Source organism: Puma concolor, chromosome A3, assembly GCF_028749965.1.
Source record: "Puma concolor isolate L17-30 chromosome A3, mPumCon1.1.hap2, whole genome shotgun sequence".
NCBI lineage: Eukaryota > Metazoa > Chordata > Mammalia > Carnivora > Felidae > Puma > Puma concolor.
The window spans coordinates 19,022,705-19,038,695 of NC_141669.1; the positions used below are offsets into that span (position 1 = coordinate 19,022,705).

A 15,991-nucleotide genomic window follows, 5' to 3' on the forward strand; every position below is an offset into this window, starting at 1 on the left:
GGAGCCGAGGAGCCCTCAGGGTCCACTTGTGCCATGAGAGGCATTGGCTGCACCCCTTTGCCGGGTCGGCTGTGGGCCCCATCACAGAGGACAGGGGGCTGTCCTTAGAGATAGCAGAGGGAATGCCCTCCCTGCCAGTACTTCTGAACACGACCACAAGCCTGGGTGTGGGAGAAAATGTCAAGCCCCAGAGAAACTTGCCCCCTCATCATACCAAATAGGACAGAGACCTGGCATTCTGCCTTCTAGCTGAAACCCTCATCTCACAAAGTCTGTTGGAGCCAATGACTCATTCGAACTATATTCTCTTTTCATATTAAATAAAAACAGATGGCGACATTGATTTGTCCAAGGTGCTTTTCACAAGCCCCATGTATAGGCTCTGGGCTTCTCCATCTTTCTCACCAGGGGAAGCTAAAGGGATCTACCTAACTGAGTGGCATAGAGTCCAGATGTAGGGGAGCCCAACAGACTTTAACACAATAGTCAGGCCATATGCTGCCTTTCACCTCCTTCCCTGTGGGGTTGGGCATTTGTGGGTGGCAGTCTGCCCCCCTTCCTGGCAGAACAGAGAGGTGTGGCCGGAAGACCACATAATAAGACAAGAGATTCACAGATCTCGAAGGCCAGCAGAAAAATTTAAGTCAGACCCGTCGCCAAATCACCATGGGTGGGCCAGGGCTCACCCAGTGAGACTAGAGTGTGCCGTGTCTGTGCCCTGGAGCAGGAACATGCCTGAGCTCCTATGCATGCAGTGGGATGGAAATCACATTGGAGGAGCGGGGTCATCCTCCTGAGCAGTCAGGATGCCATCCTCAGTCACCACCTGCTCCATGACATCCCCCACCCACCACTGCCCCATGTGTCCCTCCCATTCTAGATCTAAGTTGCAAAATGAAAGCATATGATCACTGAGGTGTGTGAGGAGTAACGAAGGAGTGCCCTAAAATCTAGGGAGGGCAGTTCTTATCCAGGAGAGCAAATTGCTGATGGTGGGATCTCAAACCATCTCCTATTTGGGATGAGGCATTCCTGGCATGTCCACAGATCCAGGCCTGCCAAGCAGAGGGTGTGTCCCATACCTGAGGAGAAGGTGAGCCCAGGGAGTTTGGGTCTTCTGGCAGAACCCATGGGTCCTGTGTGGACGGGGCAACACCAACCTGCCCCACACTCCCACCCCCAGTGTTAGGTTCGTGGCCCAACCTGACAAGGCTACCACTGCTCACTCCTGCCCTGCCCCATCTCCTTCCAAGGCCATGTCATGACCCAGACTACCCAGCAGCTTTCAGTACTCCATGTGGCTGAGTGGAGCAGGAGACTTGGACCCCAAGAGCCAGCTTAGGACAGGGACAGAATGGTCATCTGTGGAGGACACAGCTTCCCACTGGTGACCAATGGCCACCCAAAAGAAGCAATGCCTCCCAGGGGATCCCTACTTATAGGGAAGAGGCCTAGGGATCACTGAGGTCTAGTCCCAAGACAGTCTGATGGTCAGCAATGGAAAGTGACCACCGGCTTCCCTTGGCCCCATGAACACCCATGTGGACAATGAACATGTATGTGCAGATGAGCTACATAAGGCCTCACTGCCTGGGGCCTCACCTCCTATAGATCTTGAGCTCAGCCAGCCAACAAAGCCTCCAGCCATTCCCCAAATGTCCTTTGCCCAGCAGCCCCCTGCTTTCCACAGGGGGCCTGAAGGAACAGCTATAGCCATGCATTATAGGGACAGTGGTTCTTGCCAACCCTGGACGGCACCTGCCATGGTCAACACCCCATATGCCTCCTCACATTGTCCCTGTACTCCTTGGCCATGTGGGCACCACTCTGTCCCCAGGACCCTCTCCCTGGCTCAGAATCTGGGTGGGACAAGCATCTCTCAGAAGCACAGCCATGCATGTCCCATCGGACTCATCACTCAGGGCCATAGACTCCCCTGACGTTCCATCTGCCCAACACCCCTCCCCACAGGGTGATGCTGAGGGTTCTCAGGGTCACATGTCACATGGACTTCAGTGTGTGTGTGTGTGTGTGTGTGTGTGTGTGTATACAGCTGAAGTCCACCCCAGCTCTTCACTGAACTGGAGCTTGTCTCCTGGGTGGACAGGAGGGCTGGCCTGAGGTGGGCACAGCAGTGGCTGGGGACCTTGGGAGAATGTGAGCAGCCCGACTTTGGCCCCATAAGCCCTGCCCTGGCTGTGGCCCAGCAGGACCTCTGCAGAGCACGAAAGGTGTGAGGAGGAAGGGCCAGGCAGTGGCATGTAGGAATGAAGGCAGAGGCAGCAAAGACTGAGTAAGAGGTTGACCAGATGGCCCCTGAGGCCTGGGGTGTTAGATTTCTGTGGTTTCAAGTGATCACATAATGAACTAGTTTTATACTGAACAAAGTTACCCAAGCATGAAAGTCTATCCCGACAGCAGAGGACTCGGTGTGTTAAGTCACTTGAAAAGTCACACACACTGTGTATGTCTCTGGGTTTGAGAAGAGCCTCTGCCAGCACCGTTCCCTGTCAGCTTTCCCTCCAGGCCTGGAGGCAGGGCTCCGCAGGCCTCCATCAGATGAGCCATTCCGTGGGGAGGGCCCAGCGTGACACCCTGGGAAGGGTGGCAGGATCACAGCTACATCTGCTCCCTGCCCCATCGTATCGGTGTTTTAAAAGCACTTGGTGGCCAGGCCTAACTGGAGAGAATGTGGCTCTCGTGGTCGCATTTCAGACTCTCGCGGGGAAGGTGTTTCCCAGCCTCTGTCACATAAACTTTCCATGGGACTTCAGATGCCATCCAGTTCAACCCTCTTGTTTTGCAGAAGAGGAGCCTGAGGGCCAGAGAGGCAAGGTGGCGGCCTGTCAGTGACGGGGCGGGGTCACGCAGGTCCTCTAGCTCCCTGCCCACACAGGAGTCAGCCTCCCTCTGGGGCTAGCCTGCTTACTTCCGGACGCCTCCGCACCCTGGCTGCCAGCCACAGGGGCACCCAAGGGACCAGTCACGAGAGTCTCACCCCAGCCTCCTCAGGACTGGGGGGGAACACAGAGGTCATTTCCCAGCCACGTGGCAGAACCCGGCCTCGGGCAGGACCAGGCTCCGTGCAGGAAGCAGGACCGGTCAGAGTGGCCGTGGTGGGGCACCAAGCCAATCATCTCTGAAAAACCTGCCTCCTCTTAACGCTCTGGGTGTCTTTCCTCCTGGTCACTTCTGTGGCACTGTTATTTTTGCCTCATCTTATCTGTTTCCTTCCAGGTGCAGCTTTAGGGCGCGGCTGCCAGGCCTTAGGAGCCTTTGCAATGGTTTTGTATTTCTGTAGACACCAGATATAAACATATTTATATATTTGTGTCCCTCCCCTGCTCCCCCCAGTTCACAAGCCCGACGCACACTCTACACGCAGGCCACTCTGACCTCTGACCCCGTGTTCCATGTGGCAGGAGGGCCCCGCCCCGGGCCAGGTCCCAGGTCATGGCTGCTGGCTGTCTGTGGCGGAAGTCCTTGGTTGTTCCCCTTCCCCTCCCCCCCAGCTCTAACCATTCTGTCCGTCTATCTTGTCTCGTCCTCAGTTTCAAAGCAATGTCATGAAGGGCTTCCTTTCCATGCCTAAAAAAGGAAACAATATGTTTTTGGAAATAGGTGGGGTTGGAGTCAGGGTTCCGGGACAGCTTGGGGCGATCGAGGGACGGCTCAGGATCGGCTGTGTTCACGGCCGGTTGGGGGCCTCAGTCACACCAGGGGCTCTCCCACTGGAGGCGGCCGGGCCCCGGACCCGCCGGCCTTGTTTGGCCGGGACGCCCGGAGCCGGAGCCGGCAGTGGGGCGGAATCGTATTGTTTCCCTTTGAGGCCAGTCCTGGTCCTCGTCCCCATCCACAGCTCATGCTTTTTGATTTGCATCTTTTTTTGCATGGACATGCCAAGTAGTGATAAGCAGGGTTTTCTGTTCTTTTGGGCGTCTCTGGTCAGACTCTTCTCTTTCAGATCCCGTGTAAGGTCGTTAGGTTCAGGCGTGTCATTGCCGTGTCCCTTGAGTCCTAAAATGAAGGGCGTGACTGAGGCGTGCAGGGAGATCTAGCCCTGTGAGGAGGCGGCGCTGTGGCCGCGGGGTGGCAGGTAAGAACACCCTGGTCTCTGTGCCTAGGTCGGTGCAAGATGGCAGCCAGTGTGGCCGGGAGAAGCTGGAGCTCGTCCTGTCCAACCTGCAGGCCGATGTCCTTGAACTGCTCCTGGAGTTTGTCTACACGGGCTCCCTGGTCATCGACTCGGCCAATGCCAAGACGCTGCTGGAGGCCGCCAGCAAGTTCCAGTTCCACACCTTCTGCAAAGTCTGTGTGTCCTTTCTCGGTGAGCCTGGGGGGTGGGGAGCGCATGGGTCACCTGGAGGGAATAGCACGGGTGAGCAAAAAATTTGTAAGCAGTGAGGATTCAGAGGGAAAGGCTGTGTGTCCACCTCAGGGTGGAGCTGGATTTCACAAGGCAGCTTGAAGATGAAAATTCAGATAACTGCACGCCTTGGCACAGACCTGGACGCGTCCAGGCTAGAATCGCCGGTAGCCAGATCTCGGGAGAGCCGGCCAGACTGATGCCCGGTCTAGAGGCCAGGTTGGGTGAGGCTGAGGCCCATGGGAAGTGGCAGATGGGCATATGAGTGGTGTTACTGCTGGTGTGATTCTAAAATGGGAGCCTGTCACAGTTATAGAAGACACTGGAAGCCTCAGCGTGGCCCTTGCCCCCAGCCCAGGCCCAAGCTCTAAGGCTCACAGGCAGTGAGGATGCCTCCAAGCCTGGTACTGACACTCCATACCTCACGCTCTCGGTCCTTCTGCTGGGACCTGCGGGAGCAGAGGGAGGTCCCAGGACAGGAAGCATGTGACAGGGCAGAGGAAACCCCGGAAGGTACACCCACAGCTCCAGGGATACCGAAAATGGTCCTGTGGGGACCCTGGCTGCTAAAGGCAGGTCACAAGGACATGGACTTGGAGAGGGATCCAGAGTGTCAGGCGATAGGAATGGAGGGCCACCCTTCCAGGGCCATGTGGTCAGTGGTCCTGTGCTCTTGCCCCCAGAGAAGCAGCTGACGGCCAGCAACTGCCTGGGGGTCCTGGCCATGGCTGAGGCCATGCAGTGCAGCGAGCTCTACCACATGGCCAAGGCCTTTGCGCTGCAGATCTTCCCTGAGGTGGCGGCCCAGGAGGAGATCCTCAGCATCTCCAAGGACGACTTCATCGCCTACATCTCCAATGACAGCCTCAACACAAAGGCCGAGGAACTAGTATATGAGACCGTCATCAAGTGGATCAAGAAGGACCCCGTGGCCCGTGCACAGGTAGTCCCCCACCCCACCCACCCCTTCTCCCTGTGTCAGGGGCATAGTGCAGGGATGGCGTCTGGAGCAAGGGTGCAGGAAGGTGGAAGAGGCAGGACGGCCTGGTCAGACCATCCGCAGGGTGTACAGGAGCCCCGAGGCCCGGGCAGGGGGAGGCTGGGACTGCCACTGTGGGCAGCAGAGAAGCAAAGGGAGGGATGAGAGATGAGGGGTCAGCTGCCAGAGGGTTGGAAGGGCTGTGTCCCACCTGAAGGAGACTCAAGCCAACGAGCGGCTGCAGGGCCGTACAGGGTAAAGCTGGTGCCCCAGGGCCCCTGTGAGCTCAGACCGGGCAGGAGGAGACCCTTCCCCCAATGCTCCGGTTATGGAGAGGGTGGAGGGCACCTGGACCAAACAGAAACCACGCCGGAGATGGGAATCCACTGCACACATCACAGGAGGGAAGTCCCTCGGAGGGGACAGCTGGGGAAATCGGAGCCAGGGTCCAGGGCAGAAGGAGAGGAGGGCAGGTCCCCGGAAGGATTCCAGGATCCCCGGAATCAGAATTCGATCACAACCCAACAGGATCTTTGGGCCAGAAAGCACGTGCTGAAGGCCTTGCTCAGAATGGGACTGCCTTGGTTCTCACATCTGAGCACCCCCCACCCCCAGGAGTTAGTATGGACACAGGTAGTTCTCAGGAGAGCTCAGAGTCCACCTGGAAAGCAGCACAGGAGGCCAGGGCCCACAACACCCTGAGGCAGCTGAGTGATAGAAGACAAGGGAACTTCACTGCGTGTGGAGCGGGAAGCGACACAAGGGAGGGAGGGGTGGGCCAGGCGCCGGCATCGGTAGCACGGGGCCCTCCTCCCTGGCCCAGCCCCTGAGCCCAGGAGAAGGGCGTGCTCTGGTCGGATGGGGAGGGGGCAAGATTCATTTCTGGAGAAGGCCGTCAGGTTGGGCAGCTGTAATAGAGACTGCCCAATGCACTAAGGCCCCCAAATCTGTCTCCAGCCCAGACCTCCGAGTGTCTACTGCACACCTGTGGCCAATGTCCCTCAAGCCCCTCTAATTCGTAAACCCCCAAAGCTACACACCTTCTTGTGTTGCTTCCTTCCATTCCACCCATTACCCAAAACAGAAGGCTGGATACCTCCCACACCTTCCACATCCATGGGGCCACACGCTGCTGTCGCTTCGTCTCCTCGCTCCCTCAGGAGAGGACCGACTTTCTCTCCCCATTCAGGACCCAGATCTCACCAGCATCACTGCAGTCGTCTCCCACGCGGTTGCCCTGCTCCAGTCTTCCCCACTCCAAACTCATTCTGACCCTGCCGCCTGAGCGAGCGGTCTTCCTAAAGGACACGTTGGATCGTTTGATTTCTTTGTTTAAAGCCCCCGTGAGCTCGTCATCGACTCTGCAGGAAACACCACTCGGGCCTTGGCAAGGGAGGCATAGGGGTGGTCAGGCTCTGGCCCCCACTTTGTTGCGGTGGGGCCTCCACACCCACCGCAACAAAGACTGTTTGCACCTGACAAGAATAAGCTCCAGAGAATTCCCCACGTGCGCCGATCTCCCCACCCTTCCCATGCCTCTGTGTGTGCTTTTGGCGTCCTCCCTCCTCTCTGCCTGAGGCCTCAGAAATCTGCGATCCTTCCACACCCAGCTCAGGCGTCATCCACTCCCACACTCCCAGACCCCCTAACTGTACTCCTCCCTGGAGCCCCACTAGTGCCTTTTATGTAATGGATCCTCCCCCCCCCCATTTTACTGTGTACACCTGAAAGTCAGACACCAGGTCTTCCTGGGCTTTGCACCCCCAATAAGGAGGGTCACCAATGATTTGTTGGATGAAACTAAAGCTGAGCAGTGTGCAAAAGGTTTGCCAGGCAAGAGGGATTTGAGTCAGTCCACGAAAAGCCTTCAATGCATTCAATGCAGGTGAGAGGGGCCAGGGGCCAGGTGCCGCTGAAGGGGTTTGTTGGCACTGGGGAGACGCAGGTTCTGACGGGGGTGACTGGCAAGCTTCACGATCACCGTCAGCCTTCCCGGGCCGTCGCACCTGTTTTTGACTTCCTGCCCCACGTGCGCCTCACCAGGGATCAGGATGCTCGTTTCAGCCCCCCCCCCCCCCGCAGCCTGGGGTGAAGCAGACGCCCGTGAGCTGGGCGGAGGCAGGAACGAGGTGCCGAAGAGGCAGACGGACGGTTCGCCCCAGGGTCAGCCGCGGCACACCCACCTCCCCCGTTCCTCTCCTCCGGCTGGTGGGAGCCCCCGCTCTCACCGTCTAGGCTGGGCTGAGCAGTGTCTACACTCTCAAGCCAAATACACACTGGAGTGCCCCCTGTACAGTACCACACCCCTCCTTCCTGTCTCCCCAATCCAACTCGGCAGGGGTGGCTCCGTCCGTGTAACCTCGGTCGATCCCGTGTCTCCCCCACCCTGCAGTATGCCGCAGAGCTCCTGGCCGTGGTCCGCCTCCCCTTCATCCACCCCAGCTATCTGCTCAACGTGGTTGACAACGAGGAGCTGATCAAGTCGTCAGAAGCGTGTCGGGACCTGGTCAACGAGGCCAAACGCTACCACATGCTGCCCCACGCCCGCCAGGAGATGCAGACACCCCGAACCCGGCCCCGCCTCTCCGCAGGTACCGAGGGACATGCCCCGAACTCCCCAAATGCAGGTGCCATAGGGTCAGCCCCACTCTGGGTGGTCCCCTCCAGAGGCACCAGGCGCAGAGGCTAACAGCGTGGGGATGTGTCCAAAGGCCGTGCATCTGTATCCCTGCAGGTGTGGCTGAGGTCATCGTCTTGGTTGGGGGCCGTCAGATGGTGGGGATGACCCAGCGCTCACTGGTGGCCGTCACGTGCTGGAACCCACAGAACAACAAGTGGTACCCCCTCGCCTCACTGCCCTTCTATGACCGAGAGTTCTTCAGCGTAGTGAGTGCCGGGGACAACATCTACCTCTCAGGTGAGGCCCCCCCAGGGCTGGCTTGGGGACCAGGCAGGGACTTCCTAAGGGCTCCCCTCCCCACACCAGGGCTAAGGAAAGCTGAGGCCCGGAAGCCTCTACTTTGCAGGTGAAGTTTTCTCTTCCTGCCCCGGGGGCCGGGCCTGCCTGGCCGTGGGCCCCGCCTCACTCCCTGCCCGCTCTCTGGACCTCCCGTACTGCTCACAGGTGGGATGGAATCAGGGGTGACGCTGGCCGATGTCTGGTGCTACATGTCCCTGCTCGATAACTGGAACCTCGTCTCCAGAATGACGGTCCCCCGCTGCCGGCACAACAGCCTTGTCTACGATGGGAAGATTTACACCCTCGGGGGACTTGGCGTAGCGGGCAACGTGGACCACGTGGAGAGGTAATGAGGCCACAGTCACGAAAGCTAAAATCACTTTGCTCCTCCACCCCGGCACCAACCCAGCCGAGGCCGACTGGAGACGGGACATTTAGAGGGCAATAGTCCCAGGCTCTTCAAACACGGCAAAGGGAGAGGACCGAGGGTGGTGAGAGGGAAGCAGGAATGATGACGGCTGGCCCAGCCGCTGAGATGGGGCACTCTTGTCCCATTCAGGGGTCAGACAAGCTGGAGGCATAGTGGTTGGTGCAAAGGCACAGGATGGGCGCGGCTGGCCTGACCGGGCAGCTAGGAGGCGCACTGGCACTGGAAGTCCCAGCCCAGAGCGGCGCTGAGACATGGGGCAAAGCTGCAAGCAATGGCCCAAATGTGTGCCACGTCAGTGGCTGTGACTCCAGGTCCCTGCCGAGCGGGAGGTTCCACACCAGGGAGCCCCTTCCTCCCTCTTTCCCACACATCCCAGGAAACCTGCTTGCCACACGGGGAACAGTCACTGCATGCAGGTCTGGCCAACCATCTGGAATTCTCTAGAATACAAAGTAATGGGCCGGAGAGCCATGCGTGTAAGCCTGCCCTCTGCTGGAAATCCCAGGCTGGCTTCCTCACTGAGGCCCATTTAAAACTGGCCACGCGTAGTGTAGGGATCAGGCGGAGGCAGAAGGGGCGTAGGCTGGAGGTGGGCACTTCGCGGGGTGCAAAGACCATCTTTTCCTTTGAGCTGGAGCCCATCCTTGCAGAGGACGGACACTGTGGGGAGAAGCCACAGAAAGAGCTCAGGAAGGCTCATGAGTCAGCAGCAAACAGGGGAGGCCTCAGTGCAGTCCTGCTCTGTGAGAAAAAAGTGCCCAGAGAGCCCCAAGTCAGACTGAGCTGCTCCCCAAGGACCGGCCCAGGAGGTCACAGCTCCGGTCCCCAGAGCTCTTCTTCCACATCCTTCCCACGTGCTTGCCCACCACCCTTGGCCCACGTCATCAGCTGTCACAGAATGCACATCTTCCCGTGTGGCAGCTTTCTGCCTGTGGACCCTCACGTACCCCTCAATTTGTATTTTTTCCCTCAGTGGCTAATTGGACACTTGACAAATGTTACAGCAAAGATAGTTTCAGAGTGAGACGAGCTCTGGATATTCACTGTGGGCTTTTAACTCCCCCAAGTGGAGCCCAGAGATGGCTCAGTAACAACATCTAATTGTCATATTGATTTGGAGATAATGGGGAATCCCTGTGTGGTTATGAGGATATTAATACTGCTGTTGAACCCGGGTCACCCCTGATGCTGACAGCCTTCAGTGGGACCCACTGCACGGCCATCACGTCCCAAGCCTTCCAGAAGCACCAGCTCCCAACCGTTTGTCATCCAATAATAAACACATGAAAAAGGAGACATTTTCTATGTAGGAGTAAACTGAGCTAGACCTGTCATCCTGTCTTGCTTTTGTCAGCTATTTTTAATCTCCTAAGATGCTGATTACTCATTTTGCAAACTTATACTCGTTGATAAATACAGGGATTTGTTCAAGGATCAAATGCAAGAAGAGGGGGGACAGGCTCCGCTCCCCCTGGGCTCAAGAGCAATTCTCCAAGGCCTGGAAGCAGCCTGTACTGGCCTTCCCTTGGGGGCTGGGCCTTCGTTCCACTGTGAAATACCCGCCCGCTCGAGCACAGTGTGAGCAAACCACCCCGGGAACTTTAGGAGATGGGGAGCCCCCCAGGACAACAGGGTGCCCGGAGCCCTTCCTCAGCCCTCTGGTAGACCTCTGGGTGGTATGCATACCAATGGGGTGGAGGACACAGGCAGAGGAGACGCACACTGCTTCCTGAGGAACGGAACGTAGCTGGAGCCCCTTTGGGCAAGGAATTTCTGTGCCACATGGTGGCGATGAGAATTCAGGGTGACAAGAAGGTCAGGGTAATGGGGACAGACACGAGGGTGCTTTGTTCCCCAGAAAGCGCTAATGGTACAAATTGCTCTTATATTGATAATGAATGAGATATATGGTACATTATAATTATATTACATTACTGTATTACAGGAATAGAGCAAGATTATATAATTATAGATTAAAACAACAGTGCCATAGACAAACCTGTATTATATCATTATATAAATAACTGGGTCTAATACTTCATAGCAATATATTGCACTAGCTGTGGTTACCGGATAAATGATAGCAGAGTGCCTCACTCCACAGGGTCATTTGCATGTCATTAGCATATCCTTCTCAAGCAGGAAGCTGACAGATTGAGCTGACGGAGGGGCTTGTGGCTTGGCAATCAGCCACCTGGAATAACAAACTCTCGGGAAATTCGCATTTGGCGGAATGTGCCATTATACCGAAAGCCTGAAGACAGCCACATAATCTTCCACTGTCACCCAGCTCTTCTGCAGGAGCTCTTTGGATCTCTGCCATATTGGCTTAAAAAACAGATATCTGAACTTCTGACACTGTCCAAAAAGACACTTACTGCATTGCCTATTAAGCCACATATCATTCGACTGGGGCTTAACTGAATCAGCGCCTGCTGCCCTGTAAGGTACTTCAGCCGCTTCTCAAACCCGGAGTCTTCCCAGGCACAGAGCTGGACGTCCCATCCCTGTCCCCTCATCCCTGTCTCAGAGCCAGGAGCACCGGCTAAGAGAGGCCATCTTCTGGATCACTAAGCTGTGACCGTGTTATGGCCCGTGTCCCAGGGAGGCTGCTGGGAAAAAGTGGGCCCTGTGTGCTTCCCAGGAAAGGTGTGCTGGGAAAAACCCAGCCCACAGCGGAGGCCCCACCTTGGGTCCGGAACACGCGAAAGAGCCATGTGGTGAGCGGTAGATGGGCCACCAAGTGGAAGGTCCAGAGTGAATGCTGGTGAGACCAGCCCTCTAGGAACAATTGACAGAGACGCCGAGAACTGAGATCCAAGCTGTCCAGGAAGACCTCAGATACCCCAGTTCCTTGGCTGATCTGCTCCATCCCCAATCTCTCCCCATCAGCTGCTTCCTGTCACTTTTGTTCCTGCCTTGTCCGGTACTCGCACTCTATCGCTTCTCCGTGTTCTTACTTTGCCACTTTGTCCTGTAGTACACGTGTCACAGATCTGTTCAGCCCTGACTCGTCCCCTTCTCCACGCCTACCCCCGGGGGCTGAACACTGGTGGAGAAAATCCCACCGTCCAGTAGATTGGCCCCATGACAAAGTGAAGTCATCCAACGAATACTGGGTCCTTCATGCTGCAGGGTCCTGTCAGCGGTTTCTCTCGCTCTCAAGAGCGTGTGGTTCTCGTCTCCTCCTCCCCGATCAAGGCTCTGAGCCCACAGACTCCAATACTCCTGCCGGCACTGACTCCTACTTCACAGAGAGGGTGGAGCCCTCAATCAACAACTCTCTGGTGTCCCTGCCGTCACTTCTGCATATGTACTGACGCTCACGCCATCCTTGCCTTCCTCTCTCCCGCCCACACGGACACCACTTCCCGCTCCACTCTGGACCCTACTTGCATCTCCCCACCAGGGGCCTCCTTTGATCAGCCCTCCCCTCTCTTTCATATATATTTAATCTTCTTCTTATCCATTTGGCCTCCTTCCTGTCGGCACATAAACACAAGTAAGCCCTTCCCCCTAAAATTAAAACAAAACCCGTGGTATGCCGTAGCTCGTTCATACTGGCTCCCAAGAGGTGACTACTACCTTTATAGGAATTCTGCAAGCCAGTTGTTAGCTACAGGTGTTATTAAAAATCAAATCATATAAACTTAGAACTAAATAAGTTACATTAAAAACAAAGGAAATCCATACTCAAAACTCATCACTGCTTTTTTTTTTTTTAACTATATTTTTCACTGTCTATGCTCTGGAGGTGATATGTCCACTGTGTCTGTATATGGGTATATGGTGGATATTCTGACTGGCAGTGTCCTCTTCCCAATGCCACATTCAGCCATGAGCCATCAGTAGCTTGAAATCAGCCAAGATGAGAGGATTTACATCACAGAAATCAGCAAGTGCTTACATATCAGGACTCTTTTCCCCTAGCAAGCTTGTTTTTAAACACTTCTCAGCATACCACCGACAAAAGCCATCTCTTAGCTCCATATGCCTTCTTAGGTCCCACCTTCTCTGCCCCTTTCCCAGCCAAGTTTCATCCAAGAGAAGTCTCCCCGTCGTGTCTACTGCCTCCCTCTCATTCACTTCGTGATTCACAACTAGCTCTCGACGAGAGCGCCGGGAACCCGTCTGGGACTTCTTTGACCTCCTGCCATATCCCCCCACCCGTGGAGCTGTGTGCCCCCTGTGCTGCCGCCACTTCCCCGGGGACCCCCTCAGCTCCCCTCTTAGAGGCCAGCATTTCCTCAGAGTGCCCTCTGTTCCTCAGTCTTACTCTTGCCTACGCAGCCCCTGTAAGCTCCTCTCCCTTCAGTTTCCAGCTCTGTGCCAACAGCGACCCCATGGCTGCACATCTAGGCCACAGATCCGTATATCCAATGGCCCACTGCACATCCCCGGTCTGTTACCCACAGATGCCTTAAACTCCCCATGAATAAAACAGAAATCATCACTCTCCTCCAAACTCCCCAACCTCGATTCCCTGTCCCCCAGGTAGCACCCCCTCCATCCAACTTCCCAAGCCAGAGACCCTGAGTCATCCTAGGTGACTCTACCTTCCTTAACGGCAACATCAATTAATGACTGAACCCTGTCAGGTCACCTCTCCTGTTCCCACCTCCTCTCGTCCTTCCCTGGTCCAGCCCACTGTTTCCCCAGCTTCCAGCCCAGAGCCTGGGTAGACGGGAGATGCTCAGTGCAGAACTGTCAGACAAAAGGGTAGGAACGAGCTGGATAGAAAGGGATACAGGGGCCTAGAAGCTGGGGAGCTCTGTGGGAGCAGAAGAATGGAGACCAGAATCTGCACAGAGGCAAGAGCGAGCCCACTGGGGTTCAGGAGGAAGGCTGAGAGGGCTAGTTTGGGCCAGAACCTAGGTGATCTCAGGCTCTGCCAGTGATGCCAAGGGCAGGAAGCAAATGCTGGTGCCCCTCCCCGGCAATGTCCACTGCCTTGGTTGTCGCCCCTGCTCTGAGCAAGGCCCATCTTTGACACAGGGCTCTTTTTCTCCTCTCTCGACAGGTACGATACCATTACCAATCAATGGGAGGCTGTGGCCCCTCTGCCCAAGGCCGTGCACTCCGCAGCAGCCACAGTGTGTGGCGGCAAGATCTACGTGTTTGGTGGTGTGAACGAGGCAGGCAGAGCCGCAGGCGTCCTACAGTCTTACGTTCCACAGACCAACACATGGAGCTTTATCGAGTCCCCAATGATTGGTAAGAACCAGCTTTCTCCTCAGTCTGGGGCCAGTGCAGCATCCCCACCTCACTGTTTTATTTGTCTCAATATCTTAAGCCCAGAGGTCGAGCTAAGGCTGCAGACCCATGGCTGGGGGCTGGGAGGGGGAGGCAAACCCCCAGCCCAGGTGTAGCTGCTGATCCCACTACCTGGACAGAGGGTGAGCTAGTCCGTGTGCCAGATGCCTGCTGGCCCCGGGCCTTGTCCTGGGGTTAACCAGCGACACTGGAAGTCCTTCCAGAGCCCTTCCTCTGGAGGGCCTGCTGGCAAAGGAAAGGGTGGGGAGGGAGAGGCCAAGAAGAGATGCCCTGACCTGCCAGCCCTGCTCTTCTCACAGACAACAAGTACGCTCCCGCCGTCACCCTCAATGGCTTCGTTTTCATCCTGGGCGGGGCTTATGCCAGAGCCACCACCATCTACGACCCTGAGAAAGGGAACATTAAGGCAGGCCCAAACATGAATCACTCTCGCCAGTTCTGCAGGTGAGGGGCGGCAGTAACTCGGCTAGGGTTGGGGAGGCGGAGGGCAGGGAGGGAGAGACGACGGGAGAGGTTTGAGCACAACAGCAATTGCCCGCCATTCGATGACCAAAGCAATTCCCAGGCCCAGAGAGGCAGCCCCCTCCAACCGCAGGTATGGATGTTAGTGCCAGGGCAGAATGGGAAGCACCCAAGGGCAGCCCATGGCCCACAGGCCCAACCCTGTGGCTCCAGCTGACCCATCTCAAAGCCAGAAATGGAGGGCTTCCTACAGGCACCAGCCCCATGTCCCTCGAGGCCACACCTCCTGGGTGCTATGAAGACAGCTCTCCCCCAGGACCACCTGGCACATCCATCACAGACAGGAGGCGGTGCCAGGCCAGAGCCGTGCGATTCCCTACATGGGACAAGGGGCTTTTCAAGGAATGCTCTGAACCAGGGAGCTGTACAAGGCACAGCTGACTGGGCAGAAACCCACACGGCCCAGCCCCCACAGGAAGAGAGGGGTCACCGTCAGAGTGTGCTTGGTTCCCAATCTGCCTGGCCCCATGGCCCAGAAAAATTAATTAACTTGGGCAGTGAGACAGCAGAGCCTAATCTTATAGCCCCATCCTTTCCTGGGCTAAGAGGAACAAGGTATGAAAAGGGGTCCCAGAAACCCCATTTTCAACATTTCCATAGCAGATCTTTCCCGAAGATATCTTGTGCCCATGCAGAGGTAATCACCAAATCCTCAGTGCTGGTGTAGCAAAGCTAGAAAAGTTGTAACCGACAACTAATGTGTCAGATGACCTTGGACAAGTGACTTCCACTCTCTAGGGAAGTTCTCCTATTTATGAAACAGGAGGTTGGACGAGAGAACTGCTAAGTTCCTATTAGCTTGGAGATTCGACAGCTCTCGAGCCTTTCTCCAAATGGTGGCAGTGCACAAGGCCACTCTGACCACACTGTCGGAAATAAAGACAACTGGAGTTTGAGCACGGCTTATGGGGAGGATGCCTGTGCCTCATCTGAGACCAAAAGTGGGCCCAGAAAGACTTAATGCCTGTGAGGAGCTAAACCTGGGTCTTGCAAGAGAAGCAGGGTAAAGATGGGCCACAAAGGGGAGAAATGTGAGGGGCCCAGGTGGCAAGGAACCACAGGGGGTAAGGCTGGAAACTTCAGGTAAGATGTCTGGACTGACATGTTCTGTCCCAGGCTCAGAACTTCAGAAAGAGGTGGAGACTTTGAAAGGGTATCTGTTCAGCTTCAGGGAACAGTCAAGAACACATGGCCAGCAGCGGAAAGGAGGGAGAAAGCAGGGCTGGGGACGCAGACACAGCTGTACATGTGACAGGGTGGCTGAACCACACAGTAAGACAGTAGTACGTGCAGACAGGAACAGGATGCGGTGTTCTCACAATGGGAACAGCTGACTGAGGCAACAGCACCAAGGCAGCATAGCCTCTTACAGGAAGCTGGCCCAGGCTGCCACGGTAACAACCCTACAGAGGGTGCACCGGCCCTTGCGGTCATGGGTGGGCAGCAGCATCGGGTCACTCG

The 15,991-nt window shown here is 56.2% G+C and overlaps 1 protein-coding gene across 3 annotated transcripts in view; it reads left to right on the forward strand.

Moving 5' to 3' along the window:
• The window catches only part of KLHL29 (kelch like family member 29), a 312,994-nt gene that overhangs the window by 294,281 nt on the left and 2,722 nt on the right, over nt 1-15,991 (forward strand). For all 3 annotated transcript variants that reach the window (XM_086700103.1, XM_086700101.1, XM_086700102.1), the window contains 7 exons: nt 4,125-4,327; nt 5,050-5,309; nt 7,738-7,936; nt 8,080-8,262; nt 8,470-8,650; nt 13,755-13,948; nt 14,308-14,452. In XM_086700103.1, the coding sequence (XP_086556229.1) occupies nt 4,125-4,327; nt 5,050-5,309; nt 7,738-7,936; nt 8,080-8,262; nt 8,470-8,650; nt 13,755-13,948; nt 14,308-14,452 (1,365 nt within the window). The remainder of the gene's footprint in view (nt 1-4,124; nt 4,328-5,049; nt 5,310-7,737; nt 7,937-8,079; nt 8,263-8,469; nt 8,651-13,754; nt 13,949-14,307; nt 14,453-15,991) is intronic.